The 20,449-nt window shown below is 34.1% G+C and overlaps 1 protein-coding gene across 1 annotated transcript in view; it reads left to right on the top strand.

The window, feature by feature from the left end:
* LOC118738032 (F-actin-monooxygenase Mical) overlaps positions 1-20,449 on the top strand; it is a gene marked incomplete in the record, with an annotated part of 215,264 nt that overhangs the window by 140,109 nt on the left and 54,706 nt on the right. The window contains 7 exon segments of the mRNA XM_036468909.1: positions 12,239-13,223; positions 13,286-13,677; positions 13,748-13,980; positions 14,637-14,763; positions 14,833-15,308; positions 15,515-15,576; positions 16,474-16,722. Of these exon segments, the coding sequence (XP_036324802.1) occupies positions 12,240-13,223; positions 13,286-13,677; positions 13,748-13,980; positions 14,637-14,763; positions 14,833-15,308; positions 15,515-15,576; positions 16,474-16,722 (2,523 nt within the window).

Below are 20,449 nucleotides of genomic sequence, written 5' to 3'. Positions count from 1 at the left end.
TGTCGGATCGAAGCTGGAATTTTGGCCGAAGCCTAATATTAGGTACTACTCAATACATATTCGGCCGAACTTTAAAATTAGGTTTTACGTTTCAATAAGTAATAAGTCTGTGATTTTTTATTTCGTAACAAAGTGAGGTGTCATATTAAAAGGCTTGGACTGCAGATGTGCAATAAGTTTTTACTTGCTTGAAAAGAGTTGCCACTTTAAAAAAATTTATATTCAGATTATTTAAAAAAATTTATCAATTATCACAAAATGTGTATCAATCGAGATGGTTTTGAAAATCTTTGTTTCTTAATTGAACTATACGAGGGTTTCCACCTGTTTAAAAAATCAAATTCAATTTGAATTAAGGGAATTAGGTAGGAGAAATTTGTATGTAGTTGTATGAGTGCCAAACGAAAGGGGTTTCAAAAAGTAGTAGTATTTTAAACAGGGTTGCCATCTGCTTGAAATGTCGAATTTAGTTTACTTATAAACAAGTTATATGAAATATTAAAATATGGATGTCAAGCGAAAGAGTAATAAAAATTCTTTAGTTTGAACGCAAAGAATATTTTTGGAGTGTTGGAAGAGGGTTACCACCTGTTTAATAAGTTAAATTCAAATTATTTATTAAGTTAAATGAATTATTAAAATATAGGTTTAAATTAAAGGGGGTTTGAAATTTTTTTAGCGGGGTTGCCACATGTTTGAAAAGTCAAATTCCATTCAATTCATCAGTTAATTAAAAAATGTATCGCAATGTCCGACGCAGGAGAGTTAACAAGGATTAAGCTTGAAAATACTTTTGAAGAGAGCTGCCACCTGTTTGAAAGGTCTAATTCAATTAGCTAATACAAAAAGTATATGAATTATAAAAATACCATAGTCAAACAAAATAATGTTAAGAAATCTTTAGTTTGAACTTTTTGAATGTTTGAAGAGCGTTGCCACGTGTTAAAAAAGTTACATTCAAAATATATAAGTTGGATGAATTTAAAAAAAAAAATGGGTTTCGTTCGAAATGGGTTTGAAAAGGCTTTATTTCTAACCTTTTATATTCTAACCTTTAACGCCATGCGCTTTCAGACACACAGAGTTTATTGTAGTAAATGGTGACAGTGGAGACCAAAATTTTAACAAATGCCGTAAAATAATGTAACTTGCTGACAAATACAACACCTTGTGAATTGCCTTATTGTTCGTCATTTTCGGCCTAAGCCGAAGATAAAAAATCATCCCAATAGGCCGAATACCTAAACCAGACCGAACCTTTGGTAGGTATCTAGTACATATATCTACCAAGTGTGCAGGGCGATGACAACACACACATACATAGTACATGCCCTGCAGAAAATCTGACTAGCTCAGAACTAGTGTAGAACTAGACCTTTTGCCGACAGTACTAGTTCTAGCTCAATACCCAAGCAATGTTTTCAACTGTCCAGTTTTACACGTCCATGTCATTGGCGGTGGCAATTGTCGCCCAGTGCATTACTTTGCAACTAGTTTTTAACCGGTTTCGTTTTGGACAGTTTTTTTTTTTTATAAGAACACGTTTTCCGTTTTTTCTTTTCTTTTACAGATTTCATTTTTGTTATATGTTTTATTAAAGAAAAAAACTACTGTAAGCGGCACGCAACAATTTAAATTCATTAAATCTGAAAACTCACAACTGCCTTCACCGCGATTTGAATTCGCGACCAATGGTGTTTGAGTCGGAGGTCTTCCGCTGAGCTACTTTCCTATTGTACGAGAAGTGGGAATTTGTACACTTACACCGCAAGTTTCAAACTGTCCCGCTGTGGAGCCGTTTTGCACCAGTTCAGAGATAGTTTTGAAATATGTAGTCCGGAACTAGCGCTTTGCCAGACTGTCTCTAAATTTTACTGCAAGGTGTTTATCCGTGCTGGGGGTTGATGGAAATTCAACATTTGAAAGCACCATATCCAGAGAGATTCAATTCAATATTTAAAAAAAAAAATTTTTTTTAATTTTTTATCTTGATTTTTCACTTCACGGATCCTTTTTCAGAATGAACGCGGTTATTTTAATATGCTCGTAATTGTATTGAATATTTACCAATATACAGTACTTTCGTTGACGTTTATAGTAGGACCAATTACATTTCTGATTGATTTTAATATTTTTTTCCCTTCAGTGTATAAATAGGCACACTTACTGCCCTTAATTGAAGTGTTTACATGGTTTTTTCTTATCGCTTAGTGTTAGTAATGTTTTCAAAATATTGAACAGGTTTTATGAAGTAGAAAATATTGGAGGTGCCTGCGATAAGCTTTTATTGAGAGTGCAATTATCAATTGTGAACTAAACAACTATTTTGCCTTCATTACACTAACAAAGAAGTAACATAACATTCTCAAACACGAGCCAGTAGAATATTAATTTTTTTATTAGTTCAATTATAACTTCTTTATTTTTTTAAATGTTGTTTGTAGTTAGTTGTTTCTGACTTTTTTAGTAAAACTAAACTCTAAAAATTTAAATTAACTAATAACAAAATAAAAAATGTGAAGTAAAATAAAAATCGAAAATAAAATAAAGTAAAATTAAATATATAAGTAAATCATATAAAATTAACAAGATTAAAGAAATAACAAAAACAAAATGCAGGCTTGTGGTACGCAACTCCCACCACACGGCTGCCGCGGATGAACGAAGCGGCTGCTTTGTTTGCCTATTTGTTTGCTCAGGGAGCGCAGAACACAATGAAAATGCAAATCTAGCATCGACATATACCTTGTCGTCGGTAATGCAGTCACCGTATTAATTAAAATAATTTCTTATTCAATTTAAATTGGATTCCCATCTAAATTAGTATGGGGACTACATCACCGATGAAAAGGTATATGTCCATGCTAGTTTTATTCTTCCTCTGTATTCTACACTCTGAGTTTGGGTCAGTGTTGGCAACGAAAATTCCCTTCATCCCAGTAAAGTTTGGGAATTAACACTAGGACTTAATCCAGATCAACTGCAGTTAATTCCCGAGATAATTCCGAACTAACGAGTTGATCCGGATCAGCGCTACCGTCTGTCTATGCTTTTAGGGTGCGAACAGAGTGGCCGCTTGTTGCCGAGCCGAGCCGACTGACGCTTATTGCGAGAACTTGTTCATGCGAGAAACAAGTTTGAGTGTGCATAGTGGATGCGAGAATCAGCGCTGATATTTTATCTATTATTTGTGTTTTATGTATGTTTGTATGCATTTGGGTTTGTTGTTCATTCGTGTTTGTGAAATTGAAGTGAAAAGATATGGATTCGTCAGATGATGAGTATTTAGCTTCGGCTACTGTTTTAAAGTATTTTATCAATAAAAAATCATTTGGAAAACATCCAATAAATGATAAACGAAGTGAATTTGGAGAATTTCATCACTTATATAGTGATTTAAAATAAATAAATAAAAAAATAAATAAAAAAGATTTTTTAATAACAATAATTTATTTATTAGGTTTTTCTTATGTATTTTATATTAATCGAAAAATTTTTTTTATAATTTTTATTTTATTTTTATTATGTTTTTTAATTTTTTATATGTATATTTTATTTACTTCTTTTATTACATTTTTTTTTAAATTTTGTTTATGTTTTTTTTTAATTTTTTTACTATTGTTATAATTTTATTTAATTTTTATTATTTATTTGAATTTTTATTTTTTTGTTTAATTTTTATTTTATTTTTTAATTTTTATTTTATTTTTAAATTTTATTATTTTTTTAATTTTTTGATTGCATGTTTTACTAACTTTTTCTTAAATTTTTGTTTTTAATTTTTTTTTATGTTTTCCAAACAAGTTGAAATCATAACAACATAACATAAACAATGTTTTCGGCGCTGAAATACGCTTTGGAACTGTTTTCTCGCATTCAATCAGCTTTGCGCTCTGACCAGCTCGGCGCCCACTATGACCTGTTCGCGCTTATTTGTACTAATTTGTATAGTACCAGTTTTCTCGCATTGGTTCTCGCAATAAGCGTCAGTCGGCTCGGCTCGGCAACAAGCGGCCACTCTGTTCGCGCCCTTAGACATGTTTGAGTCGTTCGAGACCAATCCACTTTTTAGAAAAGACGACTCACTCTCGTGCGACTATTTCAACCGATTTCTACCAATCTGAATCGAAACGTAGACCTCAAAACTAGGGTCGGCAAATAAGCATTTTCGAGAAGAATACAAAGTACCTCCTGGCAAAAAGTCGTCGAATATTGGAACATGCGCCACTGCTAAAGACTTTGTCTGTCCAGCCTTAACACCACCTGGTGATCAAGCGAAGCATAACTCTTGTAAACATTTCTACTTTGAGCTCGGTAGGTAATTGAAAAGTAAAGCCTTTCGTCGACTAACAGCAATTATTTTTTATTACAGATACACAGCGACGTTCTTCTGCAATAACGACACAATTCAAATTCAAAAAATAAGAGCCCTTACTACCTATTTTAGTAATCTTTACTATTTATTTTTGCCATGAAAAAACTGCATCTCATAACGTGCTCTTCGTATGGGGCAAAAAATTATACACCACATATTTGACGATAAGCATTTAACAAAAATGTGAGCGCCAAATATGTATTTTTTTTTTTTAATTAAAGAGTGCTGTGTTCCGAAACACACAAAGCAAGGCGAATTTATATAAGGTGGTGTTGTTTCATCAGCTGTAAGTAGCGTTTGATTGTCAAAATTTTGTATTTCGTTAGCGAGTGAGTGAAAACGTGAGAGTGTTTGTATTTTCTGTCGCCCTTTTTCATTCGGGGAAGAATAGCTGAAATTTGACAATGGCCCGCTAAAAGCAAAAACAAAATATAAGTAATTGTTGTATTTGTTGAATCGATACCACCTTATTGGATTCGCCTTGACACAAAGCATGTGTCTCTTTTATTCATAAATCATAACATATTTATAGAAATTTCTAGTATACTGTTGATTTGAATTAATGTCATACTTACCACGTAATTAAAAGTATTTGAGAGTACAAAGAGCATCAGACCACGTAAGGAAAATGTTTGGGTCATTGCCAATCAAAACGCGATTTGCCGTTCAGTTCTTGCAGTATATATATGGCATACATACCTACAACCGCCTACAGTCAAATTAATAGAACCAATTGTTTCTATTTTTCTTCTGTTTGTTTATTATTCTTAATTTTTATAACAGCATAGCTTATTATCTAACAAAAACCATATACTATGAATCCGAATTTCAAACTTTGACAAAAATTAAAAAATGATCACCAAAATTTAAAATTTATACAAAAATGCTGATCGAAAAGTTTTAAACTTTGGAGATAATTTGTAAGTTTTTAAATTTTTGTATTAATTAAATTTTACAAACAGGTGGCAGCCCTCCTCAAAAATATGTTGGGCTGTAATTATTGCTAAATTATCAATTAATTTACATTTTTGGAAAAATTACAAGCTTCCCCAAAAATATTTTCGGCGTTCTTAAACCTCTTTAGGTTGATGCTTATAATGTAATATTTAATTTATTTTATCAATTTGATTAAATCAAACTTTTCAAACAGGTGGCAACTCTCCTCGACAATATTTCCGACTGTAAGCTTTTTCGATTATTCAAAAAGGTGGCAACTTTCTAATTTTTAAACCATCCGGGTGTTTTGGCGAACAACTCAAAAAAAATATTTTAATCGGGCAAGCCGTTTTCGAGTTTTTGAAAAATAAAAATAATCAAAACTGTTAAAATGTTGAGCTGCTATTATTTTGACTGTAGGTATACATACATACATTCATATTTAAAAAATTTCACTCGAATACCGCAACCATGCGTCTGCTGTGCTCCACTTCCGATCACCTTTGATGGGTCATAATTTCCGGTATAACTATGGTAAAAATAGTTTCATAGGAAAAATTATATTGATAAATACCAAAAATAGTATTGCTAGTTATAAACTATTAGTATTATTAAAAATGCTTTCATGATTTTTTGAGAATAGAAATTCTGTTTTTTTCCATACTCTAAATGATTTTACTACCTAATGCATTTTGGCAATTCCATGTAAAGGAAAACGACACAAACTTTAAAATTCCATTACATATATTTATGCATATATGTATATCCCTCTTTCAGTGGTAAACTGTAGCTAGCTTGAGTAAGCTATAGCTAATAAGCTGTCTAATCTGTATTGAAAATAAGGAAAAATTCATATTTGAGTGCACTACGGTAAAATAGAGGAATTTTGTGTGTCTCACTAGTCACATTCAAACAAATAATAGTTAAAAATGTTAAAAAATATATCTTACTTGGGGTTTTAACACCTGCCTGGTTATCAGGTGGTGTATTTTTTTGTAAACTGAGTAAAAATGTAACCACATAACCAGGCGGGTGTGAATACCCCAACTATGGTCTAAGCTCCGAAGGCATATGCATCCCGTTATAATTCACAGTTAATCGCATTCTAGATTCAAATATCGCACAAGTCACAATGGAATGGTCCATTTCGGATTTTATTCCCAAAAAAAAAAAATTATAAACCGCTCGACAATTCAAGGTCGCATACAGGCATACATACATACATACGGATATGTCAAAGTTATTTAGTTCTGCTATCGCCCAATGCTGAAGCATCGATCCGCATCGATTTAAATTCTAAGGACCTTGATTATATCTGTGACGTTAAATTCTGCACCTGTATAAATTTATATTTAGCTTGGTTGTTGTAAACTATATTGAGGTGAATTATAAACAAACTTATAGAACTCTAAATATATCTACATATGTACCTATAAAATAAAATTTTGTGATCTACACTTTAATATTTGAAATACAAATTTTGCATAGAAAATACAAATTTTTTTACGGCGATGAATCATCGCGCACCCACACAAAGTCTACCCCGTTCAGCGAATATTTCTGGTACACCAGAAAAGAGCTTATGCATACATACATATGCACATACATACAAACCTGCATACGTAGTACGTACCTAGTATTACGTACATATGTATGTATATTTTGTCCAAAAACACGCAAATGCTGTCTGCCCCAACAAAAAGTCGATTACGAATGCACAATTCCTAACAAAGTATAAAGTCAATTTAATACAATACTTGTCGCATAAGTACGTTCTTCAGAACTGTATTGAATCAAAATTTACCACTTTCAGAAACAACAAAATCCGGCTAAAAAATTGTACTTTTTTTTGCAAAAATTACAACAAAATATAACTCCTGCTTTTGCTCAAAGTGTAAACATTTTTAGAATAACGTATACGCAATGAAAGGTGGACTATTTCTAAGCAGACTTTAAAAAACTCTGGTAAACGCTGAAGCCAAAATAAGTACACCAAAATCTACCGAACGAACTCTATACTATACAAGTTGTATAGCCCATTAAATTTTAGTATAATAAAGTGCAAGTTTCAAGGGGCTACAACATACCGTTGATTTTTGACATCTTTTAATATTTTTTTCTTTAGTCCTCGCTAGAAGTTGTTATTTCCTTCAAAAATTAAGGTATTCTGTTTTGTTAAGCTCAATGATTTCTATCGTTTCCTATATACATATCGTCGTTTAAAGTACAAAACCGCGTATCAAGATAATGCAAAACTGCGTATGTGAGGTTGCATAAATTATTTTCTAGATAGTAAAAGCACTCATATTTCAAAATGGTTATCTTTTTTTATAAAGCAATTGCATTTCTGGCTAGTATATTTCAGGACGAATGGATAAAGCTTAAGCCAAGAGCTTTTGTGAGCAAATCCAATTGTTGGCAAAAAATGTCAGTTACGCGGTTTTACAGAGCGACGATACGCGGTTTTTGGCTTTTAAACGACATTATGTATGTAAGTATGTATATTTTCTTTTGTCCTCGCCCATTACTAATTTATCAACCCTCCTTCACTCCAAACCTTCATTGGCCGTAAGAACGGCTTTAAATTTTTCCAACACCAGTTTGGCAGTAGGGTCCTGCGCTTTTACATATAAGCCGCTTCTGAATCTTAACCAAAATATTATTACGATTATTCGAAAATTTGCTTTTATTTTTGATGTTAAACTTTTGTGAGAAAGGTAAAATAGGTTATATCACTTAATTAAATCATCTCTGGGCAGAAAAAAAAAAACAATTAAAAAACCCATTAGATAGATACCGGTTTATAACAAAATTAATGGTCTGCCAATTTTATATACTAAAAATGCGCACAAAATACCTACAAAATGTCTAATGCATTGATGTTTATATTTTTGAAATATTTTTCAACATTTTTATAACTATGTATACCCAAGTTCGCTAAAAATCGCGTCGAACGGCAACACTCGATCGGTTTAAGAGCACTTTCAGCAAAAATAAAAAACATACATATATATTTTGAGCATCCTTTTATAGCGAGCTTTTACAGCCAATTTCATAAAAAAAATTAATTAAGTAAAAAATAATTTACATTTTTTTTAATTTTACATGGAAATTGGTAGAAAATTAGAAATCATTTTCCATTTAAATTACTGGTGGAAGGCAAGTAAAATACTCGTATTAATTATATTCTGCAATGCACATCTATAGTTTCTGCAATTATTTTCATCAATATTTGCTACGATTAGTTGCATATTTCAGGATAGCCACGTATATGGTAATTTCTCAAAGTTGTTGTTTGTTTGTTCCAACCCCTTTTCGGAAGAAAATTGTCAGCCTCGGCACGGATGTGCCCAATCGAAGCGAAACGTGGCACCAGCAGCAGTAGAGCGAGTTTATCTGTCTATAAACTATAACAAGGAGCTCTATTAGGAATTTTTTTTACCTCCCTCTTCATGACTACATCATGTTATCACAAATAAGTTTATGCTTCTATGGTTCTTTTTCACCATTCCATTGTTCATATTTCCACTAAAGAGGATCCAAATTAAAGCAGCATCCTAATATCTAAATTTCTTAAATATATTTCATGTAACACTGCAGATAATGTCAATTTTTTTATTTGCAGTAAGGTAGTTCAAGGCATTTTAAATCAGTACACACTTTTAACAGTTCTGCTAATACGATGAAATAAGTAAATTTACGTTCCGTGTTATTTTTTTAATGCATAAAAAATTCCTTAAAAAATATCAAAAATTTCCAAGGGAATAATTTGTTGAGGTGCCAGTGCTACTTGAGCAATTTACGAAAAGTATAAACGTCATAAGCACAGTTAATGTCAACAAATGTCAAAGTAAGCTACCTTCTTTTTTTGTATCATGATATGCGCCTACGAATGGCAAGGTTTTTTGAGAAGCTTTTTCATAACCGACGTACATTCGTTGGTTTGCCATTGTCTGCCGACCGGTCTGGCGACCGCTGTTAGAAAAAACTTTTTCTAATTTTAGAGGTCTATTGGACCAGCGATTGACTCTTGGTCCTACCAGGTGGAAGTACAAAAACTAAAAAAAACGTGAAATTCACCGTCCTAAAATAAAACTCATTTTAAAATCTTACTCATTTGAACACTGGAATTATTCTGACGTACTCTCCGCTGAGTATGTAAAATGAACTTTTTTATGCCAAATTCTAATATCTCGAGAATGAAATAGATACCAAGATAAATGTGACGGTATTTTTGAAGCTTTTGAGTTGGAAAAAATAGTCTCGTAGATAAAAAAATTACATTCAAAAATAGGTTGCATTTTTTATTCTTTTACCCGAAAAAAGTTTGCAATGAACATTTATAAAAGTTTTAAACACATATTTTCTTTTCCAGGTCGGTCAGGATATTTTTCATTCAATCAGAACTTTAATCGATGTGCGCCACCTCTAAACTAACCACATTCATTGGAAAATATGTATATGTTTGTTTCCACAACACACTCTTATTTTTTTACGTACTCATCTTAATGCAAATTTTAGTATCAAAATCAAAAACAAATTTCACAAACTCTGTTTCTCTGCGGGATTCTTCCAATAATAATACTCAATTGTTTATTTCGCCATTTTTTATTGTAACTATTTTTATAGGTCCCAAAAATGCAATGGAGAGACTCATAAAAAATTGTTAGTATTTAAAAATGGTAAAATAAACAATTCGGTATTAATATTGGAAGTTTCCTGAAGAGAAACAGTGTATTCCGATCGAAAAATATTGATTTTAAAGAATACTATACTATTTCAACGAAAAACTGTTTTTTCCCCATATCAAATACATGGAAAACTTTGAGCTCTTTGAGCGACCTCTAAATATTTTTTGATTTCAAAATAAAAAACAAGACTATATTTTTTCGATATACATCCTAGCGGGTGAGAGCATTATAATGCGGACTTTCCTTTTTTCACATGCATTTTTGGACCACACTAATGCACGCACTTATGTATGTTGTTTGGATGAGGTCAAGTGTCTCGCGCGAGCTATCTATGTACATATACTCAATGAACGTACGTTTTCCTTAAGGACGCTCACGTTTGTGCATAAGTATGTACATTAGACTGCATCACTCCCCATACAAAAAAAAAATCGGTACTAATTTTCCATTGGAATTATAAAATCTATTATATTTTAAGACGTCCACCAAAATATTTCGAAAAAATATTAAGATTTAGGTGAGCTGGACTGATTTGAAAATACCTCCAAAAATCTAGTTTTTTATGAATAAAAATAGTTTCTTAAAGATTTTTTTTTGAAAAAATCCCCTCAAATGATAAAACGGTTTAAGCTTAAGATATGTGCATAAAAATATTTAAAAAAAATTAAAAAAAAATTTTGAACGGAATCGTAATGATGAAATTTTTGATGCTGTTTTTTAACTTTTTTCAAAGATTGGTATAGGAAAAACTGAACCTAAGCTCTTCCGATTTAGACTTAAGATGTGTCATTGGAAAGGTATTTTCTCACCCTTTTTATTTCTTTGCTAATAAACTCATTCAAAGGATGGAAGAGAAAGGTAGGATGAACGAACGTCATTCAAAGTTGAATTAAGATGTGTTGGTATTCGAAAAAACAAGATGGGACACGAATGACGTTTTTTTGGCCAGAAATAAAAACAGTGGGAAAATAACTTTCTACTGAGATCCCATAAGTCTAAATCAGAACATTTTTGGCCCAGTTATTCAAGTTTTTCGTAAACCAATCTTTGAAAAAAGTAAAAAAAAAACAGCATCAAAAATCTCATTCTTACGATTACGTTGAAAAGATTTTTAAATATTTTTACGCAGATTTTTTAAGCTTAATCTAATTTGTGATCTGAGGGGACTTTTTTCAAAAAGTTATTTAAGAAACTATTTTTATTCATAAAAAACTTAATTTTTGGAGGTATTTTCAAATCGGTCCAGCTCGCCTAAATCTTAATATTTTTTCGAAATATTTTGGTGGACGTCTTAAAATATAATAAATTTTGTAATCCCGGTGGAAAAACCGCAACTTTTTTTGGTGATGCAGTCTAATGTACATACATACATATGTACGCGTATATGTATTAAGGTGTGCTAATATTTACCTTGCGCCCGTGTATTTTTTCTGTTAGAAGACTTCAGCATGACCGGCTGAATGAGTGACCGTTAGACGAATATGTTATGTCTCTAAAGCTCCAAAGTGATATAAAGTCGTGTCGCTTTAATTCCTTTAACAGTTGTTATGTATGCAAAGAAAATTTAAATAATTTTGATGAATGTTCTTTCTTTTGCGCCTTGTTCTGCGTACACTTTTTGCATTGTTGCTTTTTATTGTTTGCATATACATACGTGCATACTTATTTTAGTAATTTTTATGTGCGTGATTTGTCTTTGTCTCCTTTTTTAACGACTCGTGCCTACGGTTCAACGTTTTCTTATTGGGTTGGCCAGTGACTCATTGTTAGGTATTGGATTATTACATATGTGAGTTATCAGATTTGTTAAGGCTAATTGAAGGAGGAGCTTCCTGAGCACAAGCTAAAACTAATATAGAAAATGCAATACCATATTACCGTTTATATTATGTGCGAGTACTTTTTGTGCGTCGTTTGGATCATACGTTCACTATGAACTTTCAGTCATTGCACCGTGAATTCTTTTATCAAATTGTGACATATCTGGCTAGCATCAGCAAATTGCCAAATCAAGGGTTGGTCGCTTCAAGCGATTTCTTGATGGTACATAATGCACAGTTAGATTTAATATTTTCAGTTTAAAACACGTTCAGCCGTTCGTCGTGGCGCTTGGTTAGATAGAGCCTTAAGTATTTTTTTATTACATGTTCACTATGTATTAATTTAATAGCTTTGAAAATACCACCAATTCTGAACTACATTACTAACAAGTATTTCTTTCCGTCTTTCTTTCCAGCATGAGTCGTCCAACCCAGCAACGCACAATGCAGCAGCCAAAGCCGCCGAAGCAGCACCTCACAGAGCAGGAGGCCATCGCCGCCTCCGAGCTCTTCGATCTCTTCTGCGTCGCAACGACAATGCGCCAGATTCTAGGTTTGCATCGCGACATGTGCGATATACTCGGATTGCGGCCAGCTCCGATCAACGAATTCTATCCCATGTTAAAAGCGAAGATTCGTTCGTGGAAAGCGCAGGCGCTGTGGAAAAAATTCGATGCGCGAGCGGCTCACCGCGTGTACGCGAAGGGAACAGCGTGTAATGGCACGCATGTGCTAGTCATAGGCGCAGGCCCGTGCGGTATGCGCACGGCCATTGAAGCGCAACTATTGGGTGCCAAAGTCGTTGTGCTGGAGAAGCGCGATCGCATCACGCGTAACAACGTGCTGCACCTGTGGCCGTTCGTGATCACCGATCTACGGAATTTAGGTGCGAAAAAGTTTTACGGAAAATTTTGTGCTGGTTCTATAGATCACATATCCATAAGACAGCTGCAAATAATTTTAATGAAGGTGGCGCTGCTACTCGGCGTAGAGATACACGAGAATGTGTCCTTTGAGAGGACAATAGAGCCGAGTGGGGACGGATTCGGTTGGCGGGCAGCTGTAACGCCAGCGGATCATGTGGTTTCGTACTATGAATTCGATGTTTTAATTGGAGCCGATGGTAAGCGCAACACACTGGAAGGCTTTAAACGAAAGGAATTTCGTGGAAAGCTTGCTATTGCGATCACGGCCAATTTTATAAATAAGAAAACTGAGGCGGAGGCTAAAGCGGAAGAGATCAGCGGAGTGGCTTTTATATTTAATCAGTCGTTCTTCAAGGAGCTCTACGAGAAGACTGGCATAGATTTAGAGAACATCGTTTACTATAAAGATGAGACACACTACTTTGTTATGACTGCAAAGAAGCATAGTCTCATCGACAAAGGTGTGATTTTACAGGTAAGCCGTATTTGACACTCTGTGAACTAAGAATTAAAAAATCATATAATATTTGCCCTTAGGATTTCTCCGACCCTGCGGAATTACTTGCGCCAGCCAATGTTAGCGCCGACAAGCTGCTCGATTATGCCCGCGAGGCGGCCGAATTCTCCACAAAGTACCAAATGCCAAATCTTGAGTTCGCTGTAAATCATTATGGTAAACCGGATGTAGCCATGTTTGATTTCACATCTATGTTCGCCGCTGAGGCATCATGCCGTGTAATTGTGCGTAATGGTTATCGATTGTTCCAATGTCTGGTGGGTGATAGCCTGTTGGAGCCTTTCTGGCCCACGGGATCCGGCTGTGCGCGTGGTTTTCTTTCAAGCATGGATGCTGCATATGCAACCAAACTGTGGTCGAATACACGCAATAGTATCCTGGGCGTTGTAGCGCAACGGGAAAGTATATACAGGTAAGGCGCAGTACGAGTAGTAGCAGACAATCGACTTCCAAAAATCAATTTAATAAAAAAAAAATTCCAGACTGCTCAATCAGACCACACCCGAAAATTTGCAGCGTGACACGGGCTCTTACACTGTTGATCCTGCCTCAAGATATACGAACCTTAATCGCACAGCTGTTAACCCCTTCCAGGTGAAAACTCTCGTAGACTCAGATGATCCGCAAGTACTCGAGCAGCCAATTGCGGAAATTGTCACAACACCAGCGATAGCCGAGGCGCCAGCAATGCTGCGCAAGCCACGTCGTAGTGCAGGTATGTCTTGGAAAAAACTGCGCATATGGAAGTCATAAAGAAGTCGTGACTGTAACGAATGAATTAATGAAACCTTAAGTCTTAAAATCTCGTATTTACACATTTTGCCGAAAATAGGTTTGTTCCACAAGCTACTTGTAGAAAAACTCGAGCAAAGTTCAAACTGTCAGCGTATATCAAATAAACTCAAAAACTTACTGGTGGAACGCGTATGTGTAACTCGAAGTGACTTCGAGTAGCTTGTGGAACAAACCTAATATTGGTATCAAACATATTTACATTTGAAGCGAAGGTTATTTTTAACCCTTAATACATATAAAATTTGAGAATGCCAATGTTTTTCTAAACGTCAGTAAATACTTATGTATTTTACTTAAAATTAACTCTGTGCTGTTGGAATGAGTCGGCTTTATAACGCTTCAAAGACTGCCCATCCAAATACATTTAAAACTATTTTATGCTAACAAATATGTAAATAGAGTATATTTTTTAAGTATTTGAAAATTAGCATTACTTTATATGCGCTTTTAACTAATTTTTTTACTTTTATAAAAAAATACATAAACCTACGAACTCTTTACATAATTCATTCGTTTCAATCAGGGATATTCCTCGTAATTGCAATTCCAAAAATAATCAAATTAATCCCTTTCAAGATATCGTACCTGAAGCATTACTGCATTGGGTCTGTGCTCAGCTCCACATGTACGATTTTGTTAAGGAGATAAAGGAGCCTGCCGATATAATTAAAAATGGAAAATCACTCAGCGCCTTAATTAGCCGGTGGGAAGCACTTTGAATTGTTATTTCAACTCGAATGATTTATTGATATATTTGCGATTTCCTTTCTAGTTTTCGGCCAGATTTGATTGACTACACAGCAACACGCGACTTAACGTCCGCTGAACGTAACGAATTAGCGTTCCGAATACTGGAGGCCGAATATCAATTACCTCGCATTATGAATGGCGAGAAATCGGTAGAACTAGAAAAAGTGGATACACGGCTGTGGTTACACTATTTAAATCAAGTGCGCGAGGTCTTCCGCGGTGAGGTGCCGCATTTGAAACATCCAAAGATGGATATCACCGAGCTACGAGAAAAGTATCGACTCAATAATGCCCACGCGCAGCCTGATTTTTCAAAATTGTTACAACTCTCAACGAAGCCAAAATATCCGAAAGCCAAAAGCCCTATCGAGGATATGGTCGATGTGCCGCAAGTGGTACAGCGTCGTTCGGTTTTGGACGAAGAACGCGTGAAGCGTATGCGTAGGCATGAGCCAGCCAATGTCAGTCCGGCCGCTGCAGGCATTTTACCGCAACAAGGTATGAAGAAACGAAAGAAATATTCTGTTTTAAGCTAAAATCTAGTGCAAGCTGACTTTTAACCTAAAAGTTTAAACTCGCTTTTATTTGGTTTAGTTGGTTACCGAAGCTTAACTTACGCTAGAAGTGTGGCTCTAAGGGATCTTCTCTTCTATATTCGCTTAAATCCAAATGCACAGTTTTCATTACGTTTATTTTTATTACAGGGCAAACTGATACACCACGTCGAGCCAAAAAGAGAAGAAACGCAGAGAAGGCAGCGAATATTGTGAGTACCACAATTGGCGTAATTAAGGAAGCTATTTTAAATTACATTTTCAGACATTGAAAAGTGATCTAAATAATTCGACAATATAAATTGTCAGTAATAGCGTATTTTATTTGAATTGAGTGGAAAATATTTTGAATTGTTACATTTTACAAAAGTTTTAAAAGTTCGCAATTTTTAAATGGTTTTAATTAATTCCCTTGGGTAATTAAAAAAAATTGGAATACATTTTTTGCAAAAAGACCGACTTCCTGTAACATTTGAATTAAAAAAAAAAGTTTGTCTCTGCTAAAAATGAAGTCCTAAGTACCATTTTCTTGTACAAGACATGATCACTTTTCAAACTTCATGTCGGATACTTGCATAAATGCATACATTCACATCCATATATACCAAGAAAATAAAAATTGTTTGCTGTAATTGTTTGTTACATTCAATTTCTAAACTCTCTTGATCTCATATTATTTAATTGTAAATTATCTCATTTAAAAACAATACAAACAAAATCTGGCGTATTATTACTTTCATAAGGTCCATATAATGCTAGACCATCTTCATCAGAGTACATGCATCATCATTAATGAGTTTTCAGACCAACTATCTGAGGTATTCGCTATATGTTACCGATGTGGTCTCCTGTTCCTGCATTTTCGTACATCCCGGCGTTCTACTAACCCTACAATAACTTACTCATATGTAATGCTTGTCACTGCCCTCTCGTTCATCTCTTTTTTTACATTATACAAATATTGCTTTTAAAGCATTCATCCATGTACTAAGCACGAGTTTACTTAACTACCCTTGTGTGGTTTCAAATTAAGAGACCCCCATTGTGTTTAATCAGCATACACCCTATTGACCCTTTGCCAATTGCTGTTGTTACCTACGAATTGTTAGGAGGAACGCCAGAAGCGACTAGAAGAAATTGAACAAAATCGCCAGGAGCGACAGAGCAAGCGTCGCCAACAACGTTATCAGCAAACGCAGAACTTTTACAAAAGCTTGCAGATGCTACAAGCCAACACGTTGTTGCGCGAGACTGATGATCCGCAGGCTTTTGAGGACTACTCACTATTCATATATCGTCAACATGCGCCGGAATTCAACGATCGCGTAAAGGAGTTGGAGCGCAAATTGCTGTATCCTGTAAGAAAGTCGGAAATTGACGTTTTTTGTTTGACTGTTGCCTGCCTGCCAAGATTTGATCACTTGTTAAACGTGATGCTATATACATATTTTGTATGCGCCTATCTAACCTACTTACATTCAAAATGCTGCAGACGAATTTGCAATAATCGGTCGTGTTGACTGTTGATAACTAATAATAAACGAAATAAATCTGAATGCGCTGCTGTTTGTTATCTAATTTTTATTTGAAGAATGACAATAAACAAGGCCGATTTCATTAACCCGATGCTCAGTTGTTCAATAGTTGCACATATACATATCTATATATTTCGGAGTAAATTAGTACATACTGCATTTGTTTGATATGTTTAAGGCCCGTGGTTTAAACTAAGTTTAAACGCCCGATCTGGCTGGTTTAAACTAAGATTAGCCAATCAAATGTCAGCCAGTTGTTCAATTTAAACTCAGTTTACTTAATCTAAGTAAAAACTGGACCTAAGAGTAGCATTTCGATTTTGGGAATTTATTTGTTATCTAGTTGGCTTAGCCATAATTTTGATTTACCTTAAATTGATTCATTTCGCAAAAATATCTAAACGTACCTTTTCATAATGAAAGGAGAGTAGGAGTTCTCATTTGCTGCGTATAATTAAAAAAGTATCATCCTGTTTTATATACCTACATATGCATGTATGTATGTACATCTGTAGGTACATATTGCACGTGTCTTAATTCAAAATCTTCCATCAATCAGAAACCACAAACAATTTTTATATGTACGTATTCATCAACAAAAGTAAAAAAAGTTTCGCTCATAATAAATCCAGTTCTAAACGTAGTGAAGATGGTACATCTGTCTACGAGTAGAGTATTAAAGTATATTTTGTCCCGGCTCGAAAGTCTCTATGTAATGGCCTTATTCTGCATATCACCTGGGAAATTTTCCTTAGGTGAGATTTTTGGGATAGTTTCAACACAGGCCATGGCGCAGGAGAACTGTAGTAAGAGACACTATATTGGCGCCAGATACATCTTCTTTACTAAGATCTGCTTTAATTGGACATGATAACTATCTGGCACAGCAAATTCTAATTAAATGATTGATTATGGCTCTGCGCACCTATATTATATCTGGCATGCAAAATCACGACTTGTATGCCAGATGTTGGTTTTAGGAAAAATAACTAATAAGTGTTCTTTAGGAGCACCAAGAGATTTCCAATTTCAAAGATAAATAGCTTAGCGTTAGCTCCCAAAATAAAATGAGGAAGCAAGATAATTTCTTCCGTGTTTGAAAAGATTATTTAAACAATTGTTATAATTCAGGGGCTAGAGAGTATCCCTTGAAGAAGTTCATCGGCAATGTTTCTTAAGGGAAAGTTCAAGTGAGTTATACCAGAGAAGAGTTACATAGAATTGCTGTATTGTGGCTGGATAGAAATGACTTACCTTTCTGCCTATTGCCGCGCTAGCCTGATACGGGAACTGAACACCACCTGTTTGAAAGTAATGAATTTAAGAGTCTAATTCTTCAACTTTGTAGACTTTTCTAGCTGTCTAGTAAACATTCTAGATCGTACGTCGTGCCTGTTAACTTCTTTGAAAAAATACCTCATTAAGCAAGCTTTGTAGGTAAAAACTTAAATAAATGTCTAGATATTCGTAATATTACCAACTTCTCTTTCTTTTAGTTATTTACACTATTCATAAATTTGTAAGTGCAGTGACTGTATTATGTATCTAGCATTTTCAGTTTAAATGAAACCATTTGTAAATTAAGTGAAATCTTTTTCAGCTTAAGCGAAACCGTTTTCAATTAGATGAAACCTTTTTCTAATTAAATGAAACCCTTTTCAGATTCAGTGGAACTTTATTCAAATTAAATGAAACTTTTTTCAAATTAAATGAAACATTCTTGGAAGGAAGTTTCTTTTAATTTGAATATAGTTTCATTGAATCTGAGAAAGGTTTCATTTAATTTGACAATCGTTTCGCTTGACCTGAAAAAGGTTTCATTTAATTTGAAAAATATTTCGCTTTGTTTGAAAATGGTTTCATTTAACTTGAAAAAAGTTTCATTTAAACTGAAAATGCTATATTTTGTTTTCGCTACCCGATAGCTGTATTAAGGCTTGCAGAATCAGACGCGGTACGGTATAATTTTGTACGATATGCGTTGACTAATACCATAAGTGTAAAAAGGAGTACTCGAAATTGCATTTTGAAAGTGCGGCGCAGTGCGGCCGAACTCCAAAAGTGTGGCCAAAATTATATGTAGATAGGCCTTTGTTGACATTGAGTTGACTAAAGGGATCACCTAAAAAGCCCTAGGTACCCTAAGTCCTCTCTTTTAATTCATTTCTAATATGACCGAGAAGGTCACAGCACAACATTATTGTAATAATGCGAAAAGTTATTAACGTATAAAAGTAATTAGAGAATAGGAAACCAAACAAAACCAAATAGATACTACGTCTGAAGGTTAGTAAAATACGTTACAAATTTTTTTTTCGTGTACGCTTATTTAACACGCTGTTGGATGCTGCCCTTTAACCTATTGGAGTTTACGTAGAAAAGTACTAGCTATAGAATAAAATAAAACTCATTTGCACATTTTTGTTCCTTATATTTTTTTACCACGCTTATACATATTAGCTTCACCTCCACGTAAAAATGTCGAGCTTGTTAATTAGATTTCACGGAAAGATTTTGAGCATGCAGTTGTGTGGCCCATTTAATTAAGTGCAAGTTTAAAGAAACTGGGATTTTCGGTTGATTTTTGGAATTTTGTTTTCTGATGAAGGTGTTGCTCATTTTCTTCCTATTATCGAACATACTTCGTATAGAAGAAAATAACTTGCACTGCCAACAAAAAAAAATCTCAAAAATCAACGGTAAGTCCTAGCTAATTCAAACTTCCACTTTGTGATAGAATTGACTGGGCTATAAAACTGCATACTCAAAATATTTCTAAGAATTCTAATTAAAAAGTGCGAAATTTACTAGACGCGGATCTATTTCGAATTTTACAATTCTGACAGCAGATTCGTAATTAGTGACCTCGAAAACCCCTCAGTACGAAGTCTAGAATAATTTCTTTAAACCTTAGAATTTCGGCCGCTCTTTTGAATTTCGGCCGCACTGTGGCGCGGAACATTAAATACATTCGACGAGAATGTACCGTGCGGTACCGTACCGCAGCTCATCGAGCAGTGCTTTAACCCTCTGCGACTGACGTGGTAGTCAGACAGACACCGAAGGTTCCACATTTTTCTCTAGCTTCAATAACATTATTTTTAAAAGCTTTTATTTAACTTGCTATGTATGTATGTATGTATATTAGACTGCATCACTCCCCATACAAAAAAAATCGGTACTATTTTTCCATTGGAATTATAAAATCTATTATATTTTAAGACGTCCACCAAAATATTTCGAAAAAATATTAAGATTTAAGTGAGCTGGACCAATTTCAAAATACCGCCAAAAATGGTGTTTTTTATGAATAAAAAAAGTTCCTTAATTTTTTTTTTTTAATCCATTCAAATGACAAAACGGTTTAAGCTTAAAAAATTTGCATACAAATATTTAATATAAATTAAATAAAAATTTGAACGGAATAGTAATGAGATTTTTGATGCTGTTTTTTAACTTTTTTCAAAGATTGGTATAGGAAAAACTTGAATAACTGAGCCTAAACTCTTCTGACTTAGACTTAAGAGGTGTCGGTGGAAAGGTATTTTCT

The sequence above is a fragment of the Rhagoletis pomonella genome, unplaced genomic scaffold, assembly GCF_013731165.1.
Source record: "Rhagoletis pomonella isolate Grant_MI unplaced genomic scaffold, Rhpom_1.0 Rhpom_scaffold_00004, whole genome shotgun sequence".
Classification (NCBI taxonomy): domain Eukaryota; kingdom Metazoa; phylum Arthropoda; class Insecta; order Diptera; family Tephritidae; genus Rhagoletis; species Rhagoletis pomonella.
Note: the sequence above shows the minus strand (reverse complement) of the source record. Positions and strands in the feature narration are given on the sequence as shown.